General features: G+C 36.1%; 1 protein-coding gene across 2 annotated transcripts in view; it reads left to right on the forward strand.

Moving 5' to 3' along the window:
• Positions 1–19,114, forward strand: part of kif15 (kinesin family member 15) — a 35,555-nt gene that overhangs the window by 11,865 nt on the left and 4,576 nt on the right. For both annotated transcript variants that reach the window (XM_067379236.1, XM_067379237.1), the window contains exons 14-32: positions 1,483–1,669; positions 2,812–2,953; positions 3,059–3,200; positions 3,281–3,463; positions 4,452–4,580; positions 4,661–4,766; positions 5,018–5,183; positions 7,795–7,945; positions 8,413–8,498; positions 10,377–10,455; positions 10,570–10,656; positions 11,400–11,504; positions 11,583–11,705; positions 11,773–11,919; positions 13,868–13,960; positions 14,080–14,244; positions 14,557–14,660; positions 14,738–14,801; positions 15,509–15,546. In XM_067379236.1, coding sequence (XP_067235337.1) covers positions 1,483–1,669; positions 2,812–2,953; positions 3,059–3,200; positions 3,281–3,463; positions 4,452–4,580; positions 4,661–4,766; positions 5,018–5,183; positions 7,795–7,945; positions 8,413–8,498; positions 10,377–10,455; positions 10,570–10,656; positions 11,400–11,504; positions 11,583–11,705; positions 11,773–11,919; positions 13,868–13,960; positions 14,080–14,244; positions 14,557–14,660; positions 14,738–14,801; positions 15,509–15,546 — 2,297 coding nt within the window. The remainder of the gene's footprint in view (positions 1–1,482; positions 1,670–2,811; positions 2,954–3,058; positions 3,201–3,280; positions 3,464–4,451; positions 4,581–4,660; positions 4,767–5,017; positions 5,184–7,794; positions 7,946–8,412; positions 8,499–10,376; positions 10,456–10,569; positions 10,657–11,399; positions 11,505–11,582; positions 11,706–11,772; positions 11,920–13,867; positions 13,961–14,079; positions 14,245–14,556; positions 14,661–14,737; positions 14,802–15,508; positions 15,547–19,114) is intronic.

A 19,114-nucleotide genomic window follows, 5' to 3' on the forward strand; every position in this document is an offset into this window, starting at 1 on the left:
GATAAGCATATTTGGCGTGCTGTCCAAGGAATTTAGCCCAAACCCAAAGTTATCCCCGTATCCCCAGCCAAGAGTGAGGCAGGTTTGTTGGAGGGATGCAGAAAACCGTCGAAGTAACTATAGGCGATTTGGCTCTCATCTGTGTATATATTCCTCCTCTCGAGCTGATTAGAAAGACTGTTTGAATGTGTTTCTCCCAAACTTTGTTTATAAAACATCATTTGTCGCTTGAATTCTGCATTCCCTTGAGATAAAAGACAATTAACCATATATACTAGTTTAATTAGTGACACTTAGCCTACATTTTAAAACCTTTATGGCAACAATATGGCAAAATTTTATTTTGACTATGGCAACATTTTTATTAATAATGCAACATTTGTATTTTAAAACCTTTACTTTATTGTGGAAACATGAAACCTCATTCTACAATATTTCTATGATTAAATCGCTGACTCCCTTCCATCAACCAATCACTGGGTGTATACTCCATAGCAACGAGGTCAACCCCGCCCTTACTCTTAGCTTAAGACTTTAGTCTATTCCTTAGTAAAAGTTGGTCTCAGCAGCTTTGTGAAAGGTTTTTAAGAGAAAACTCTAAGCTAAGAACTTTTACTGCTATTTAGGGGAACTCTTAGTGGTAAGATAAAATGTTTTGTGAATATGGCCCCAGATGTGTTACAAACATATCGTATGCACAAGCATTTAAATTTTCTCGATACGAATCCATAGACACTAAACATGGCTTAATTGAAGTTACCTTAAATGTATACACTGTGAATGCAATACAACAACAACAATAATAATGGGTACCATTTCCTGGGGATGTGCATGTTTATTTATAGAACAGTCTATAATTGTGGCCAGTGAAAATTCTGAGTGGCTAGTGGTTTTCCAAAGTTAATAGCCACTCAGCAATTTCACTTGCCACAATTTTGATGGATACCATGGGGAAAAACTGCCATATAGATATTTTTAATATTACAGTGGCTGTTGAGCAAAAAAGTTATTTTCAAGCCCCATATGTATACGTGTGCGTATCAAAAGTCTAGATAAATTTTGATGTCACTGCAAAATCTGTAATTCCATTTAAACACTTTAGTTTGTTCATATTAGTAAATAAAAAAAGCAAAGAAAAAAAAGCAAAGGCCCCTAGTCCTTTCAAAGTACTTCCATGAGTAGTTTTTGAAACTTTTCTTCATGTCCACAGAAGGCTAGGCTATTTTAAATTTTAACAATGCATATTATGTCAGTAGACAAACAATTGACTGAAAAGCAGGCGTCAGAAAGAGATTTAGATTGAGAATTGCAAATTAAGGTTCTACTACTATGTTGATTGCTCCATCTGTAATTTGTATAATGAACTGCTGTTTAACACCTTTTAATGCTTTTCAGTTTTGGTGGTGTTCTGCTAATATATTCCTAGTAGTAGCTATACAACTATGCAAAAATTTTCCAAAAAAATATTTTTCTTTTTGTCAGTTGGAGCACCACCCAAGGATGATGCGGTACGCAGCAGAGAACTGCGCCCTGCGGGAGGAGATTCGAGCCCTACGTGCTCTGGATTCTGTCAGATCAGCCGTTGAGACCAATGTTCAGTCGAGAACCGCACTGGAGGAAACCTTCCTACAGTTGCTGGAGGCTCAGAGAACAGAGGAGACCACAGGAGGTGAAGAACTCAAACCTTCGTTTTAACACAGTCGTTATGCAGATATGTATAGGCTAGTCAAAGTTAAACCCATGTTTTAGTTGAAACACATGATGATTTGAATTTGACATTTATAGCTATTTGTTTCTATTTGCAAACTGGAGGAGTACTGATACATAAAGGCCACTTCAGCTAAATTCGTTTGTCGATTTACCCTTTATTCTTAATCCTGTTCTGTACACACACAGTTCAGTAATTTACAGGAGTGACAACCAGATTCAGAACCGCATTTACAAAAATTATACACAGTGTGTACGGAACTGAACAACTAGTTGTGAATGACGTACGATGAGGGAGAGAGATGACAGACGAGGGATTCAGGTGCAGTGTTTTGGTTGCTGTGATTACTGGCATAATACAGGAATATTCCATGTCATGTCACTAGTATCTAATTTTGAACAATATTACTGAATATAAAAAATGCAGTAACCAGCAATATTAACTTCCATATTGTTCTTTAGTCATTACAATGAGGATTGGTCACACTTGAACACATGCTCGCATGCTGCAAATGTAAAATAGTGGGTGCATTTTTTTTTTTTTTTTTTTTTGTTTATTACTTGCTTTTGTGTTTCATCTCCCTCCGCCATTTTTATGCTATAGTGAGAAGTGCATATGCGATGAATGACATCAGAGGAATGTCAGTAGGCTAGGCATTGTTGCAGAATCGTTCACATCCGTATCGTGATGCATCGTACTAACGATTAATTTCAACACCCCTAGAACACTATGTACCTTTTGGTGCGGTAGCAGTTAATAAATAAATCTGCATGCTTCTTGAAGAAGAACATTGTAGCTGGAGCTTCTTCTCTCTGTTTGTGTCTATGAAGAATCACGCAGGAAATTTGCTGCTCCGCAGTGGTTCTCATTCTGCCCTGTCTGAAATGGTATTAGTCAGAATATAAACATTTATTATAGGTGTTCATACTGTTGTGATTCATTATAAGACCAGATGAATTCATGATGTACTCGCTCATTATGGAAATTTTGTACAATTTGAACAAAAAAGTTACCTAGTGTACCTTTAACTACAAAAAGAGATTAATTGCAATTAAATATTTCAATAAATTTACTTAGATTACTGTTACTACCTTTATTATTAGCTCCTCCCATCTACTCCACCCCTGTCACCATGGAGACGTTGTCATCTGTTTCCATGGAGAGAATGAAGGTTCAGCTGCTGCAGAAACAGTCAGAGCTCACAGCAACAATTCAAGCCTTTGAGGAATTTAAGGAGGTCAACAAGTATGTTCATGACACGTTCATGTATCTCTTCCCAAATGCTTGCGGAGTACTTGGTGGCTATAAATTTGACCATCCTGACCAGCATGTGAACATTATACTCTTCAGAAAACAGGTAGCTGAGCTGGAATCTGAGAAACGCTATCTGGAGAAGTCCAACAAACATCTTGAGAAGATCCTAGATGCCACTAAAGCCCACAGTAAAATGGAAGTGTGTCAACTTAACAAGATTCATGCTGAGACCATTAAGGTAGAGTGACTTTAAGTTGGTCTGTTTTAAAATGATTTCAATTGTAAATGTCTTATTGAATGACTGCTGCTCCTCCTCAGATCTTGACTACGCCCACAAAAGGCTATAACCTGCGAAATCGACTGGTGCCGCTGTGTAGCCCAGACCATCTGAACGGACAGGCTGAGGACAATGACGTTGATGATATCCAGAATGAACCACCGCCCCCTGAGATGAATGAGCTGGCCTGTGAAGCGCTCACTGAAGAGCTCAAGCAAATGCAGGTGCTCACAAAGAACCATACTTTTTCTTCTGTTTTAAGGGCTGTTTTACAAAGTTTCAAATACCAGCATATAGGGGTGTGACGAGACGGGTATCTCACGAGACAAGACAATATTTTTACACACTATTTTTAAGAAATCCTCAGTGGCGAAATACATATTCTGCAGCTGTATTTGAAATGTTTTAACTAATTATTTTATAATGAATAAATGTCATTCAGTTCTACTTTCTGAGTATGAATTATCATATGCAGTAAAAGACAACAATACAGCTAAGAGATGGTTAAAACTACACTGCCCAGCCTAAAATAGCTTTCATATTGAGAGATATTTGCATTCATCAGAGAGCCGCTTTGAAAATGCGGGGTATTGAAATCGCGTTTGAATGCGCGCGCACGTTTACTTTCACTTTCAGCGATCGCACGTAACTCTTTAAATATGGAGCGGCGGCGTCCGTTAACCAACTTAATTAGATGTTTTTCTATTTAACACAAAGCAAAACGACAGTGGAGGTGTAATGTAAACGTAGCGGTGGCATATTCTTTCCTAATCATCCTAACACTCTGTCATGGCAACATCACGAAACTACTTATCGCCTCGACGAGAAATCTCGTCACACTTTAGTCTCGCGAGATCTCGTGACACGAGATCTCGTCACACCCCTACCAGCATACCATCAAATTACTGTTCATCAAATTTTTTTTTTTTTTTTAAACAACACTGTTAAAATACATAATATTATAGTAAATGCCTGCAGACGTCGCCAACGGTGCCAGACGGTAATTGTTGTTACACTTTACAGCCAATCAAACCCCTTGTTTAATATTGGCCAAACATTTAATTGAAATGTTACCTTAATCTTTCATCTTTTTCGTAATATTGCAGAAAATTTTGATCACTTCATTTGACAACTAAAATGAATATCTTCTGATGTCTTCTGATTTGTAGATTGTGGCTATCTGTTTAAACTTTCTTTTTGGTTTGGTTTTAGGAACAGGCTCTTCGTGTTCAGGGCCAGTTAGATGAAGAGGAAGCAAAGAACAGGAAACTGCTTCAGCAAATCAGCAAGCTGGAAGAACAGGTTACCATAGGCACTGAGAAGTCCAGCCGCACAGAGGAGGTGTGTTTGTAATACTGTTCAGTTTTTCTGGTGTTCTGATTCCTGAGCATGAGGGGTTTGATGATGCTCTCTAACTGTAGATGTTCAGTGTGGAGCGGCACTCCCTGCTGGAAAAACAGGACCATCTGCAGGAGAAAATCCAGACACTGGAACAGCAGCTGGAAGATAAGAAGAGAGAGATGGATGGTAAGTCCTGAGTTGTTCAGATGCTCACATGGGTTCCCAAAACTTTTTCTTACCCTGGGACCCACCTTGGTAATAATATAATAATGATGCATAGGTGTGCAACTTGCAGTTCAGTGAGTGAGTCTTATGTTGATTTAGTAGCCAATATGACGGATTCTGTGAGTTCGTACAAAACCTAACCTCTTTTAGGCTCCTAAAATGAACCAAGTGTACAAAAGAATCAGTCTGTGATTGCTGTGACCTCTCTGCAGTGCTGCGGGAGGAGGTCCGAGATCTGCGTGTTGTCTTGCAGTCCTCTGATAAAGAGCTGGAGAGCACGCGGACAGAACTGCAGCAGCAGAAAGCAGAACACGAGAGCGAGACAACACAGCTGTCCAAGAGCCTGATCAGCACACAGCTGCAGTTGGACACTGTCAAGTACAAACATACTCACACATCACATACACTACCAGCCAAAAGTTTGGACACATTAGTATATATAATTGAAATAGAGGAATTATGCTGTGAATTAACCAAATCAAAACTATCCAAAAGTTTCTTCAAAACAGCCTGTGTTGGTTTAATTTTATTTTAAAGGGGACCTTTTATGTAAAATTCACTTTTATAAGGTGTTTGAACACCGTTGTGTGTCCACAGTGTATGAGAACAACCAGCCTATAATGGTAAAAATCCTACTCTCATTTTTTAAAATAAATTCCATAAATCAAAAGCAGTCTCTTCAAACAAGCTTTTTCAGATTCTCCCATAATGATGACATCATTGTAGGGAGAAGCCCCGCCCACAGCCATTGACGATCTGCCCCATTAGCAGAGACACAGCCCTGAGTGAGAAGCACAGAGTTCGCCATTTCTGTATCCTCGCTGTAGCAGCTGGAGTTGTATAATGTCTGTCCCAAAGCGGCATTACAAGTGTTGTGTTATGGAATGTACCAATGTCACTGAGGACATCGGGGTTAAATTTCATTTTCAAAGGAAATGTCCCGTAGAAAACTGGTATATTCTTAAACGTTTGCGCCAATCATTTTGCACCGGACTACTGCTCAAACAAGATTTTTTTCAATGACTCTGGTTTGAACATATAAAGGCCCCGATATACTTCAAGCGAAGTTATTTTTCATTCTTCGCATAGGGCCCCCCCTAGTGGCTCCCTTGAGTTTTTTCAAAAATGTATGAAAATGGAAAAAATATTTTTTTTTTGTTTTCATATGGCTTCTGTAGGAGGACAAACATGACACAAACATTCTTAACATTTTCCAATGCTGTAAAAATGTGTATAATAAATATTAAATTTCAACATTTCTGTCAACGAAGATTTGCGTCTTAGCCATCAACGTCACTTTCCCTCCGAATGCGCCCTCCCTCAGCTGGACTGATTGGCAAAAAAATCTGCTGCATGACTGGATTTAATAGAGGAAACTGCGAAAATGCGAGTAAAAACAAACGAATTACACTAAAGGTTGGACTCGAAAGTGTTTCTTACAACTTGTCAAATAAACCTAATCCATGGATATTGACATGTAGCCAGGAGTCGTGTTTCCTGATATTTATATGTGCCTGATTTGATGCCGGGGAAATACATAAAGCAAATCTGCCTGTGAATATTTTATAGAACTACAAGGTAAGGTTTAAATCCGCGTAATCACTTATATCAATGTTATATATATCGTCATATTGTCCATCCCTTAAAACATATAGTTTTATAGTATAGTTTTTGTCAGTGTTTATTTTAAAAAACACAATTATGCAGAATATAAGATGGAAAATATTTAATAGATGTAAATAGAAAATATTTAACATAATATATAACAATACAATATATGCGGTATGATTTTACCTCAAAATCCAACAATTTGACACAAAATGATAACTGCAAATCCATGTTTCTCTTCTGGAGTCCAGCTGTTTCTGTGAATTGCACCGATCCATTTTCTTCTTTTTTCTGTAGCTTTCAGCAGTTTTTAAATATATACCTCGGGAATACATCATTATGTATTTGTAGCCTACTTAGTCATTTTGATAGTAGGCTAATATAGCTAATATACACTTACAGCCTGTGTGTTGCCTTCATATAAGGCTTTTAATTTTTTGCGGCTCCAGACAGATTTGTTTTGTTTTTTTGGTCGAATATGGCTCTTTGAACATTTTGGGTTGCCGAGCCCTTGTTTAGGGGTAAATCGAAGTTCGAAATACGTGAGCAGCAATATACTGTTATCGAACATCTGACGCCACTCAAACTGCTGTTTAAATGAATGTGTGAATGTTTGCTGTGCGCTTTCATCTCAGTAACAAAATAAACAACAAAAATGAAAAAACGGCAAGCATTTTTATAGAGCATTTATAGAAAGCACAAAGCGTCTGATCATAACAACATTGGTATGTTAGCACGAGCTCTGCAAATTAGCACTCCAATCACGTCATGTTTATTTTATAGCACTTTATTCACTAGATTGATTAAAATCAAGCAGCTTTACAGTATCAAACATGAAAAACATTGTCAGTGCCTCATTTCATCAGAAGCACAACTTAATTTTGTACTATAAAGCGGCTATCCAGCATGTACGTTTTCACCCTCAGAGATCTTACCTCACTGAACTCGAGTAATGAAATGAGTCGGAGAGAAAGGTTCTACGTGAAAGAAGGCAGAGCCTCAGCGCACACCTCCTATTACGTTATCATCACGGACCTATGGTAGTACAAAGGTGTTTTGCAGCTGGAGTGAACTTTTCCTGAAAGTTCGCTTTGGCAAGCTGTTTGGAAGCCCCAAAAACGAACACAAAATAACTGTTTTGGCCTGATTTTGTTCTAAATGACATCACATCCGTTAGTTCTTCGATTTCATTTGAAGTATATCGGGACCAAGGTTTTGATTGATACTCGGTGTAACCCGTCTCTCTTAAATTAGATCACAGACTGTAAAACAAAAGCAGCTATACATTCTCATGTATTAAAATGCTCATGTATTCTGTGTGAGGGGAATCGTGTCTGTCTGGTTATACTGAGCATCATCCTAATCTTTCTGTCTGTTTCAGGTTGGAGTGGGAGCAGATTTTGGAAAAACAGCGTGTTCTTCAGGACACATATGACACATTACAGGCTGAGTTTCAGTTTGAGTTGGATCAGCACACACAGCAGATGGAGCTCAAGAGCCGAGAGTGTTCAGAAATGCAAACCAAGATTAATGTCAGTATTAATTCACACACTCACACAGTTTTCGTTTCAATAGTTTCGGTGTTTGAGGGGAAAAATGTCAAATGGTAACAGAAATTGTCAACTGGAGTTTTATTCTTACCTTTTTACTATGAAAAGTCTATTCATGAAAAAACTTGATATTATATATTGCTGAATGTACTATGAAGATGCGCAGTGCTAGAGCCTTTATGTACAGTGTAAAATGTCTTATGAATTCCCAGGATTTAACCCAGAGTAAATTGTGAGCAGTGTGAAACGTGAAGCAATCTAATCCAGGATTAATCAGCGTTAACTATTTTAAGTGTGAAAATCCCTAAACTGTTCCTGTTTATTATGCAGGTTAATTAGTGGTTCAAACATGCTTGGTTGAAAGATTTTTAGTCAAAAGTCTGATTGTTTGATTTTTATTGTGTAGCTGTTATCAAAGCATTCATCGTATAGTATGGTTTTATTTGTAGGAGTTGCTGCATACTCTTCAGGAGGAGAAAGAGGAGAACAAAACTGTGAGATCCCAGCTGACCGCACACCAAGAGAGTGTTTCCAAGTGAGTGAGAGACACATGCAAACGTCTGTCAAAACCCCTTAATACTTGATGTATTTGATATTGGTATTAGATATTATAGAGAAGGTTAAAAAATAAATTCGACCTCACGTTATGTCAGTCGCGTTTGCACACTGCCTCCGAAACTTTCGTCCATCAAAAAAATATTCGGATCAGGTTCGATTTTCTGCGTTTTTCACATCCATGGCACGCATTTTGAGAGACATTTGACAATTCAGAGACACCGTACGCGAACGCAAAAATCCAGAATGCCATCTGACAAGTTGATCCACGTCGTCTACAGAACTAATCAGTAGCACTGAATGACAAACGACGTGAGGAATACAAAGAGACCGAATATAAAGACATATTGTGCCAGTAGTAAAGCATCAAACAGAGCCACTGACATCCTGAAGTAACTAATCTTTGAAACGCTTGGATAATCCCGCAGCTCCTTGAGGTGAATTCATTCTCCTTTCTCTCTATGCAATCTTGGGATTGAATGGACCCAATATTTCCTTTCTTTTTTTTCTTTTTAAGAAGAGAGGAGACAACTAATCGTGCTCACTGCTGCTTGAAGACTTCATTTTTGCATTGTTTTGCAAATTTTTTTTTTTTAATTAATTTATTTTTTTTGAAATAAGCATCGGACTCAGTGTGCAAGGTCTCTGTGCGTGACGAATTTTTAGGATTGCGAATACGAAAAAACGCATGCGAAAATTTCGGACTCAGTGTGCAAAGGCCTAAAGCATAGATAAGGCACTTGTTGATGTAACCTCTAAATAGTTTTGTTGTTTTCCTCCATCTTGTTTTGAATGCATACAGTGACCCCAAATGTATTTAAACACTTAAGTCACACATATTAAGTGGAATGTTATTTAATGTATTTTGTATCAAAACCAAATATCAAAGCGAGCTGGGTTAATCTTAAAGAGTTACTTAAGTAAATCATTTCGCACAAACATTTTTCTTTTTTAACCCTCTGGTGCTGTTCGGTCATTTTTGACCCAAAAATTTTAATCTTTTGGTTTTGTAGAATTTTTTGGAACAAAACTTGTCAAAAAATCATGGACATGATTCGAAAAGGTTAAATGGTCCTAAAAAAAATAGGCACACTTGTACTCTTTAAAAATGAGTGCACTGGAAAAAAAATGAAGCAAATTTCTGTCCAAATGTTCTAGTTGAATCATTTGGTGCAGCGACCCTAAATTTACACAGTTTTAGAGTAAAATGTGTTTTGGAAAAAAATATATTTCATATATAATTAAGAAATAGTATTTTTATGCATTGTTTATAATAATACATTTCAAACTTTTGTATTTTTTTTTCTTTAGTTTCTCTTTTTTAATCCTTTTCACTTCAGCAAAAATCTGTCAAATGTCTTCTTTTAAAAAGACTGAACTTAAGTCTGTGCTCCAAAGCATTCAAGATTTACGACAGTTTATCTTGAGCATTTTTCTATGCTCAAAAAGTGATTAACAGGTAATAAATGGAAAATAACTATTCCATAAATATAATTTAGTATACAAAATCCCCCTAAAAAATGTGTATATTAAATTAAAAAACATTATTGAATTAAAGTATATTACATTGAAATAAAATAGTTTTCATTGCAATAAAAACATCAGTCAAAAATCATGCTGCTACTTGAGTAGCACCTGAGGGTTAAATGGTTATACAATAGGTAGATATACTATGAATTAAAAGTATTATGTCATTTTTACTTTATAGATCGTTTTCTTTTTTCTTTATATCTATATCTTTTGTAATTTCAAAGCAGCTTTCCAAAGATGTTTCAATGTGCTTATGGGAAATATGCTTTTACCAACTTGGCACTCAAATGTCAGTGGATCATATCCAAATGTCGAATGTTTATTCCAGAGAGCTTGTGCAGTCTGTAGAAGAGAATTCCTCACTGAAAAAACGCATCACTGACCTGACAAACAAAAATCAACAGCAGGTATGTGTGTCTGTTAACAATTTTAGTCTTTTGTGGATTGTATTTTGCATGATGATCTGATGCTGTATGGCATGACCCTCTACATGTCTGTTTGGTTGTGATGTGTCTGTGCAGTGTGATGAGATCAGTGCTCTACAGCAGAGTGTGTGTTCAGCCAACACGACTATCAACAGCCTCAAGCAGAAGATTGAACAGGACAAAGTGAGAATGCAATACACTGATCAAAAAGCAGGAATCTTTCACCCACTGTATAAATATCTGTTAAAAATAAGTAAAAATATAGTATAGTATAGTATAGTATAGTATAGTATAGCTAGGATTACAGGTTTACATAGTATAGTATAGTATAGCTAGGATTACAGGTTTACATAGGATTACACGAACAAAATCCCCAGAGTTAAACCAACTCTGCTCAGATTACATATCATCCTTCTATATAGTGTTAAAGTAACACTGAAGCAGAGTTAAAGTTGAGATAATCAAGTGATTAAGTTATGATTGAGCATTAGTGATGAACACCTGCTGTTAACAAGCAGAATCACTGAAGAGAAACACAATAACTACAAATGCATAGTTTATGCTTTGGGTGTCAAGAACTAATAAATGTTATAATATGTATGTAATGCTATTACAATATGGTAAATGGTTATAAATTAATATTCATGTTAACATACAACATGTTTAATGTCAGAAATAATGTAGAAATTTACATTAATGGAACAAGACAAAACACACTTAATTTTTAGTAAAATATTCATATTTACACTGAAATCAGCTGGATCTTAAAATCAGCCAAAACAAGTCAAGTAAACAATTTATCTATAATTCCTTTTTAACTTATGTTTTAATGGAAAACAAGACTAAGATTAACTTAATTAGAACAGGATTTAGTTTTTCCTTAGTGCTATGTCATGGCCGGGGTTTCACTGTGTGTTTGTGTGTAGGATGTGGTACTGGAGTTTATGCAGGAGACTAGAGATCTTCGGAGTGAGGTGGCTGAGAGAGCTCAGACTGTGTGTTTGCTGCGAGGAGAGATCTCTGACATCACTGTGAGTTGCCCTATCCATACACTACATGCTCAATGCTTTAGGTAGGTTATATTGATATCCTGAGTGTTGTACCTGCAGGGCAAGTACAGCACGGTTTGTACTGAGAAAGAGCAGATGAAAGAGAACATCACACAAATGCAGAATGAACTACAGGAGCTGCGAGAAGCTTCGGAGAGGCGTCTTGCTTCTGATCGTGTAGAGGTATGTGTGTTACTGGTTTTATGGTTTGAGCTTTTGTCAAAAGCCTAAACTGAAGTGTGTGTCACAGCTGGAGCTGCTGCAGGAAGACCTGTCCTATGCTACAGATGAGGTGGAGAGACTCAGTAAGGTGGTGGAGGAACAGGCAGCTTTACTGGAGAGTTCTAGGACCCTGAACACAGAGAAAGAGAACAAAATAAACACCCTAGAGGAACAGGTACTTCCCCTTCTCCTCAATTCATGCTGCAGTTTTTAAATCAAATATGTAAGAGTTATTATAGAGTCTTGTCTGTCAGTCATTATCAATGGATCTCTGCAAATACTTGATTCTGATTGATCAATTGTGGTATTCTGCAGTCAAATATTTTTGAATAATGATCTCTAAACCAGTGGTTCTCATCTGCTGTTGCAAACCAAAAATGGGTGTGAGATAGGGCTGGGAATTGAAAATCTATTCCAATTCTGGATTCGGATACTTAAAGGGATAGGTGTATATGACTTTATTCTTTCAGCCAAACACAATCAACGTTATATTAAAAATATCCTGGCTCTTCCCAGCTTTATAATGCAAGTGAATGGTACCATTATTTTGAAGTAGGGGTGTGACAAGACGGGTATCTCATGAGACGAGACTCGAGATTGAGTTCACGAGATGAGACGAGACAAGATTTTTACACACTATTTTTAAGAAATCCTCAATGGCGAAATACATGACTAGAAAAAATATTCTTCAGGTGTATTTGAAATGTTTTAACTAATCATCTTGTAATGAATGTCATTTCAGTTCTACTTTCTGAGTATGAATTATCATATGTAGTAAAAGACAACAATACTCAAGTACTGTAAAAGGTTTTGACACAAACTCAACAGACTGACTTCTCTTCTGTATGATTTCAGTCTCTTCAGACCTTACTGTGATGATTTATGAACTTCTACAACTTTTGACTAACTGAACTCCTTTCCACAAACTGATCATAAAAACAGTATAAATAAAAATGGTAACACTTTACAATAAGGGCTAATTTATTAACATTAATTAACCAACATCAACTAACAATGAGCAATATATTTGCTACAGTATTTATTAATCTTTGTTTGTTAGTTAATAAAAAGTCATTCATTGTTAGTTCATGATAGTTCACAGTGCATAAACTAATGTTAACAAATGAAACCTTATTGTTTGTACTTAATAAGATTAAGAGAAAATTGTTATTCATTTCTATGGTAACACTTTACAATAAGTGCAACCATAATCACACTCTCTCAATATTCAAAGTGCAAATAAGACCACATTTTTCTTTGATACAGAGCTAAGAGATGGTTACAACTACGCTGCCCAGCCTAAAATAGCTTTCATATTGAGAGATATCTGTATTCATCAGGGAGCCGCTTTCAAAATGCGGGGTATTGAGATCGCGTTTGAATGCGCGCTCACGTTTGCTTTCACTTTCAGCGATCGCGCGTAACTCTGTAAATATGGAGCAGCGGCATCCGTTATCCAACTGAATTAAATGTTTTTTATTTAAATACAAAGCAAAACGACAGTGGAGGTGTAATGTAAACGTAGCGGTGGCATATTCTTTCCTAATCATCCTAACACTCTGTCATGGCAACATCACAAGACTACTTTTCGCCTCAACGAGAAATCTCGTCACATTTTAGTCTCGCGAGATCTCGTGACACCCCTATTTTGAAGCCCATAAAAGTGCATCCTTTCATCATAAAAGTAATCCATACAGCTCCAGGGGGTTAATAAAGTAAAGCTCAACTGTAGTTATGAAGTGAGTTTGGAGTAAAAACATCTTATTGAATGTTGTCTTTTGTTGGACAAGATGTTAATAAATGCTTCTCATGTCTGGAAAGATGTTTGACGCGTGTTGCTTTTTCAAATGTACATTATAAGCGACTCAAACTCGCAGTGCTTTCAGATGGATTAGCATTTGGAGCCATACTTCATTGACAAGCTGCGCATAAAAAAAAAAATCGTAGCCTTTGCAATTTCATAATTGCTCTAAGAATCGCATTTAAGCGATAAACGCGTTTAATGTTATTTTGAACCGTGCACCAATTCAAACTAAACTTCCAGTATGAAAACATCCTTAGTACTAGCTAGTTAAGTCAGACAAATGTCAACAGTATGATTTTTGGTGCAAACATGTTCACAGGTGAAACAGCTGAATGATCAGATTAACCTTCTGAGAGTGAGAGAATCTGTCAATCAACCTCCAGATGCTGCCACACCCAAAGGAAAAATACAGGTGTGTGTGTGTGAGAGAGAGAGCTTGCACTTGATTGTGTGACACAGGTTTCATCTTTAAATAAACTGTCTTATAACAATGTGTTTTTTTTTTTTGTTTTCTTTTTCTTTTTTTTTCAGACACCCCAAACCCCCTGTGGCTTTGGCTCAAGTCTGTCTCAGGTGCTGGAGTGTCAAGAGAGAGAGCTGGAGAGTCGACGCTCTTCCATGATCACCATGGAAGTTCTGCTGCAGGAACTCAACGCAGAGCGCACAGCCAAGAACCAAGAGATTGACAGATTGAAGGTGATGCTCATGCACACAAACACAAGCAATTCTCACTTCAGTTACAGGGTGAAATTCACAGATTATTGTATAATAAACAAATTAATTTGTAGTTATCTACTTATTATATTCAAGAAACTGATAGTCTAATTTAGAGGGAGGAGGTCTCTTTTAGCATACTGTTTATTGTTCACTTTCAGATAGTCTCACTGCCACAAAAATGTCCATCTTTGAATTCATGCTGTATTTTTCCTAATTAATTTTCACAGCAGTGTACACTTTTCCAATAAAAGTTTTCATTCTACATACAAATGTTTGGCTGTGCATCTGTAGGCCCAGCTGAATGAAAAAGAGATTGTGCGGATGGAGATTCAAACGCTGTTGGATAAGTTTTACACCACCCAGAATCGACAGCAGCAGAGCAGCTGTGCGCATGAGTAAGAAAGATTCACTCCTACACTCATTCATACATGTGTGTTCTGTCTGAAATAATTCCTTTTCTTTGGCTTTATAGAGATGTGATGGAGGCCACACACATTTCTGTGCTGAGAGAACTACAAGATGAGAGGAAAGTAAAAGTATGTCAAGGCAAGATCTAAAACATCTTTATATGAATTGGATTATATCAGCCCTCTGGAGTCTACTGTTACCAGTAATCTGGGTCAATTATGTGATGCTATAATTTTATTTAATATTGAAGAAAAAAAGTAAGGAATAACTGATGATATACTGATATGTACATTCTTTTTGAATAATTCAACGGTTCAGTGTCAGTTTTCCTCATATCATGCTTATCACTGTTACAGTAGGTAGTCAACTAAAATGCCTGTTATACTGCGAGAGTATTAATACAACCCAGTCACATGTGACACTCATTCGTGAAATAACCACCAGGTGGCACAAAGGGATGGTTGTATAATTGCTCAGTAAGATTGTAATTGTGACATTTTTACTTGTAAATGAGGATAAAATGATGAAATAATATAATAAGAATAGTAATACAGTATTATAACATTTAATAGAGATGCACCGATACCACTTTTGCCAGAACAAGTCTGATACTGATATCTAAATTTTTAGTACTTGCCAATAACCAAACACTGATACCTGTATTACTTTTGATTTTATTTTTTGTCTGTTCAATGTTTGTGTAAACAAATTATTTATTCCTGACTAACTTGGTAAAAAGGTAAATGAGAAATGTTATATGACCTATTGAACACACCATTTATACATGAGGCACTGAATTAAATGTTTCTGTTAAGTTGAATATTTTTTTCCTCAGAGCTCCCTGATGATGCAGTTGACTGATGCTCAGACAGCGTAAGTGAGCTTTTTTTTTTTTTTTTTTTTTTTTTTTTGCTAAATGATTTTTTTTTTTTTTTTTTTTTTTTGTGTTTGACCAGTAGCTGACAAGGATTTGTTGTGGAGTGAGGGAATCTAAAATAGGTTTGAGCTATGTTTATAGTGTTAATAATGTTTGTAAACATTTTGCTTTATTTACTGGTATTTTACATTATTTCAAATTTTCTCTCTCTCTCAAAATTTTTTTTATATGTATAGCATATTTTAACCGTGCCGCAAATTTTTTAAAATATATTGAAAAATTAATTACATTTTTAAATGATTTAACTAATGGTATTAATTGGTTCATTCTTATTAGCGGTTAATGGTTAACCAGTTAATTTTGAGCATCCCTAATTAAAGCCAATTTTTTCAGGAAACTAGCAGCACAAGACACCCTAATACTCCTTTTCTACTGAGAATGAAAAATATAAATTGCTATTTAAACGTCAAGCAAAAACAAATGTAGCCTACCTCTCATTCATCACAAATCCAAAGGTTTTCATTTGTGATGTATTTGGATGCTAAACTATTATTTATTGTGTAAAATAGGCTTTGTGCTTCACTCGTGTTTCAAAATCGACGTAAAGCATCATCCTTCACATTTGCAGAAATGTGCTTTGCATAACACCACAGTGGTGCGGGGCTCACTCTGAACTACACACATTGTACTATGGGCTATTTAAATTGAGCAGTGTAACTTTGTTTGGTATATGTATTTATATGTTAAAGAGCAGGCAAGCAATGCCAGAACTGTCGCGTGTGTGTGAGGCGAAGTGAACAGCCCTTGCTTTGACTAGTCCTTATCCCAGATTTACACTTGTTTGCACTGGAAGTGTTTGAAGTGGCACATCTCTTTCAGTTGATGTCCTGTTAAAGCAAAGCTTCTCCAACTTCTATTGTCATTGTCCAAAAGCAATAAAAACATTGTTATTCCCTACAATGTATCCGGAAAGTATTCACAGCGCTTTACTTTTTCCACATTTTTGTTATGTTAAAGCCTTATTCCAAAATGGATTAAATTCACTATTTTCCTAAAAATTCTACAAACGGTACCCCATAATGACAACTCAAAAAAACTTTGTTTGAAATTTTGCAAATTTATTAAAAATGAAAAAAATCACATGTACGTAAGTATTCACAGCCTTTGCTCAATACTTTGTTGAAGCACTTTTGGCACCAATTACTGTACAGCCTCAAGTCTTTTTGAGTATGATGCTACTAGCTTGGCACACCTATTTTTGGGCAGTTTCTCCCATTCTTCTTTGCAGGACCTCTCAAGTTCCATCAGGTTGGATGGGGAACGTCTGTGCACAGCCATTTTCCAATATCTCCAAAGATCAGGTTCAAGTCTGGGCTCTGGGTGGGCCACTCAAGGACATTCACAGAGTTGTCCCATAGCCACTCTATTGTTATTTTGGCTGTGTGCTTAGGGTCGTTGTCCTGTTGTAAGATGAACCTTCGCCCCAGTCCAAGTGAAGTCAAATTTATTTATATAGCGCTTTTTACAATTGGTAATTGTTTCAAAGCAGCTTTACATATTAGAAGCACAGAAGAAAAAAAAAAAGTGGTTAAAAATAAGCTGTACAAGCAAGCATGGTAATGTTACATATACAAGATGGTGCTACATTAAGCCAATGTTGGCTGACTCCCAGGGGTGGAAAAAAAACCCTAGGAGAAAAACCCAGCATGCTAACACTGGGGAAAAAAGTCCTAGGAGGGAAAAAACCCCTTGGAAGATTATTTATTTATATATATTATATATAATTAAAATATATATATATATAATAATATATATATATATATATATATATATATATATATAATAATATATATATATATATAATATATATATATATATATATAATAATATATATATATATATAATATATATATATATATATATAATAATATATATATATATATATATAATATATATATATATATATATATATATATATAATAATATATATATATATATATAATAATATATATATATATATATATATATATAATAATATATATATATATATATATATAATATATATATATATATATATATAAATGGATATGGAGATCAAAATCTGAATTATACATTTTTATTATAGAGATTACAAATAGATTATATATAAATATATGTAAGCGGATACGGGGATTAAAAATCTGAATTATAGATGCAGCCAGAACTGGATCTGTAGGCCCATTGTCTCCTGGGCTACATTGTAGTCAGGTCCAGACACAGGTTCTCCATCTGATCTGGATACGGCCTGGATCCAGCACCCGGCAAACCTCAGGATAAGCAGAGAGACAGATATTAGCGTAGATGCCATTCTTATTCTGATGTACAGGTATATCTAGTGTTATAGGAAATGTTCTCGGTTCCGGCCGACCTAATTATTGCAGCGTAACAATCCTTTAACGGATTTGAAAAATGTTAATGTATTGATAATGTGTTATGTGTATGCAAGAGCAAAGAGATGTGTTTTTAGTCTAGATTTAAACTGACAGAGTGTGTCTGCTTCCCGAACAATGCTAGGAAGATTGTTCCAGAGTTTAGGTGCTAAATAGGAAAAGGATCTGCCGCCTTCAGTTGATTTTGATATTCTGGGTATTATCAACTGGCCTGAATTCTGAGATCGCAATAAACGTGAAGGACTATAATGCATTAAGAGCTCACTTAGGTACTGGGGAGCTAAACCATTTAGAGCTTTATAAGTAAGTAGCAAGATTTTAAAATCTATAATGTTTAATGGGGAGCCAATGTAATGTTGACAGAACTGGGCTAATATGGTCATACTTTCTTGTTCTAGTAAGAACTCTAGCTGCCGCATTTTGGACCATCTGTAGTCTCTTTAAAAGCCGAGCAGAACAACCACCCAGTAGAGCGTTACAGTAATCTAGTCTTGAGGTCATGAATACATGAACCAACTGTTCCGCATTTGTCATTGAGAGCATATGTCGTAATTTAGATATGTTTTTTAGATGGAAGAAGGCGCTTTTACAGATACTGGAAACATGGCTTTCAAATGAAAGATTGGTATCAAAGAGCACACCCAGGTTCCTAACTGAGGACGAAGGTTTAATGGAGCACCCGTCAAGTGTTAGAGAGTATTCAAGGTTTTTTCGTGAGGAAGTTTTTGGTCCAAAGATTAGGATATCAGTTTTTTCTGAATTTAATAATAAGAAATTTCTTGTCATCCAGTTTTTAATGTCAGCTATGCATTCTGTTAGTTTTGTGAATTTGTAGGTTTCGTCAGGGCGCGAGGAAATATAGAGCTGAGTATCGTCAGCGTAGCAGTGAAAACTAACACCATGCTTCCTAATTATCTCTCCTAAGGGCAGCATGTACAGAGTGAAAAGCAACGGTCCTAGTACTGAGCCTTGTGGTACTCCATATTGAACCTGTGATCGATATGACATCTCTTCATTAACTACTACAGACTGATAACGGTCAGATAAGTAAGATTTGAACCATGCCAAAGCAATTCCACTAATGCCAATATAGTTTAAGTCTTTTTAGAAGAATGTTGTGATCGATAGTGTCAAA

This window comes from Chanodichthys erythropterus, chromosome 24 (assembly GCF_024489055.1).
Source record: "Chanodichthys erythropterus isolate Z2021 chromosome 24, ASM2448905v1, whole genome shotgun sequence".
Classification (NCBI taxonomy): Eukaryota; Metazoa; Chordata; class Actinopteri; order Cypriniformes; family Xenocyprididae; genus Chanodichthys; species Chanodichthys erythropterus.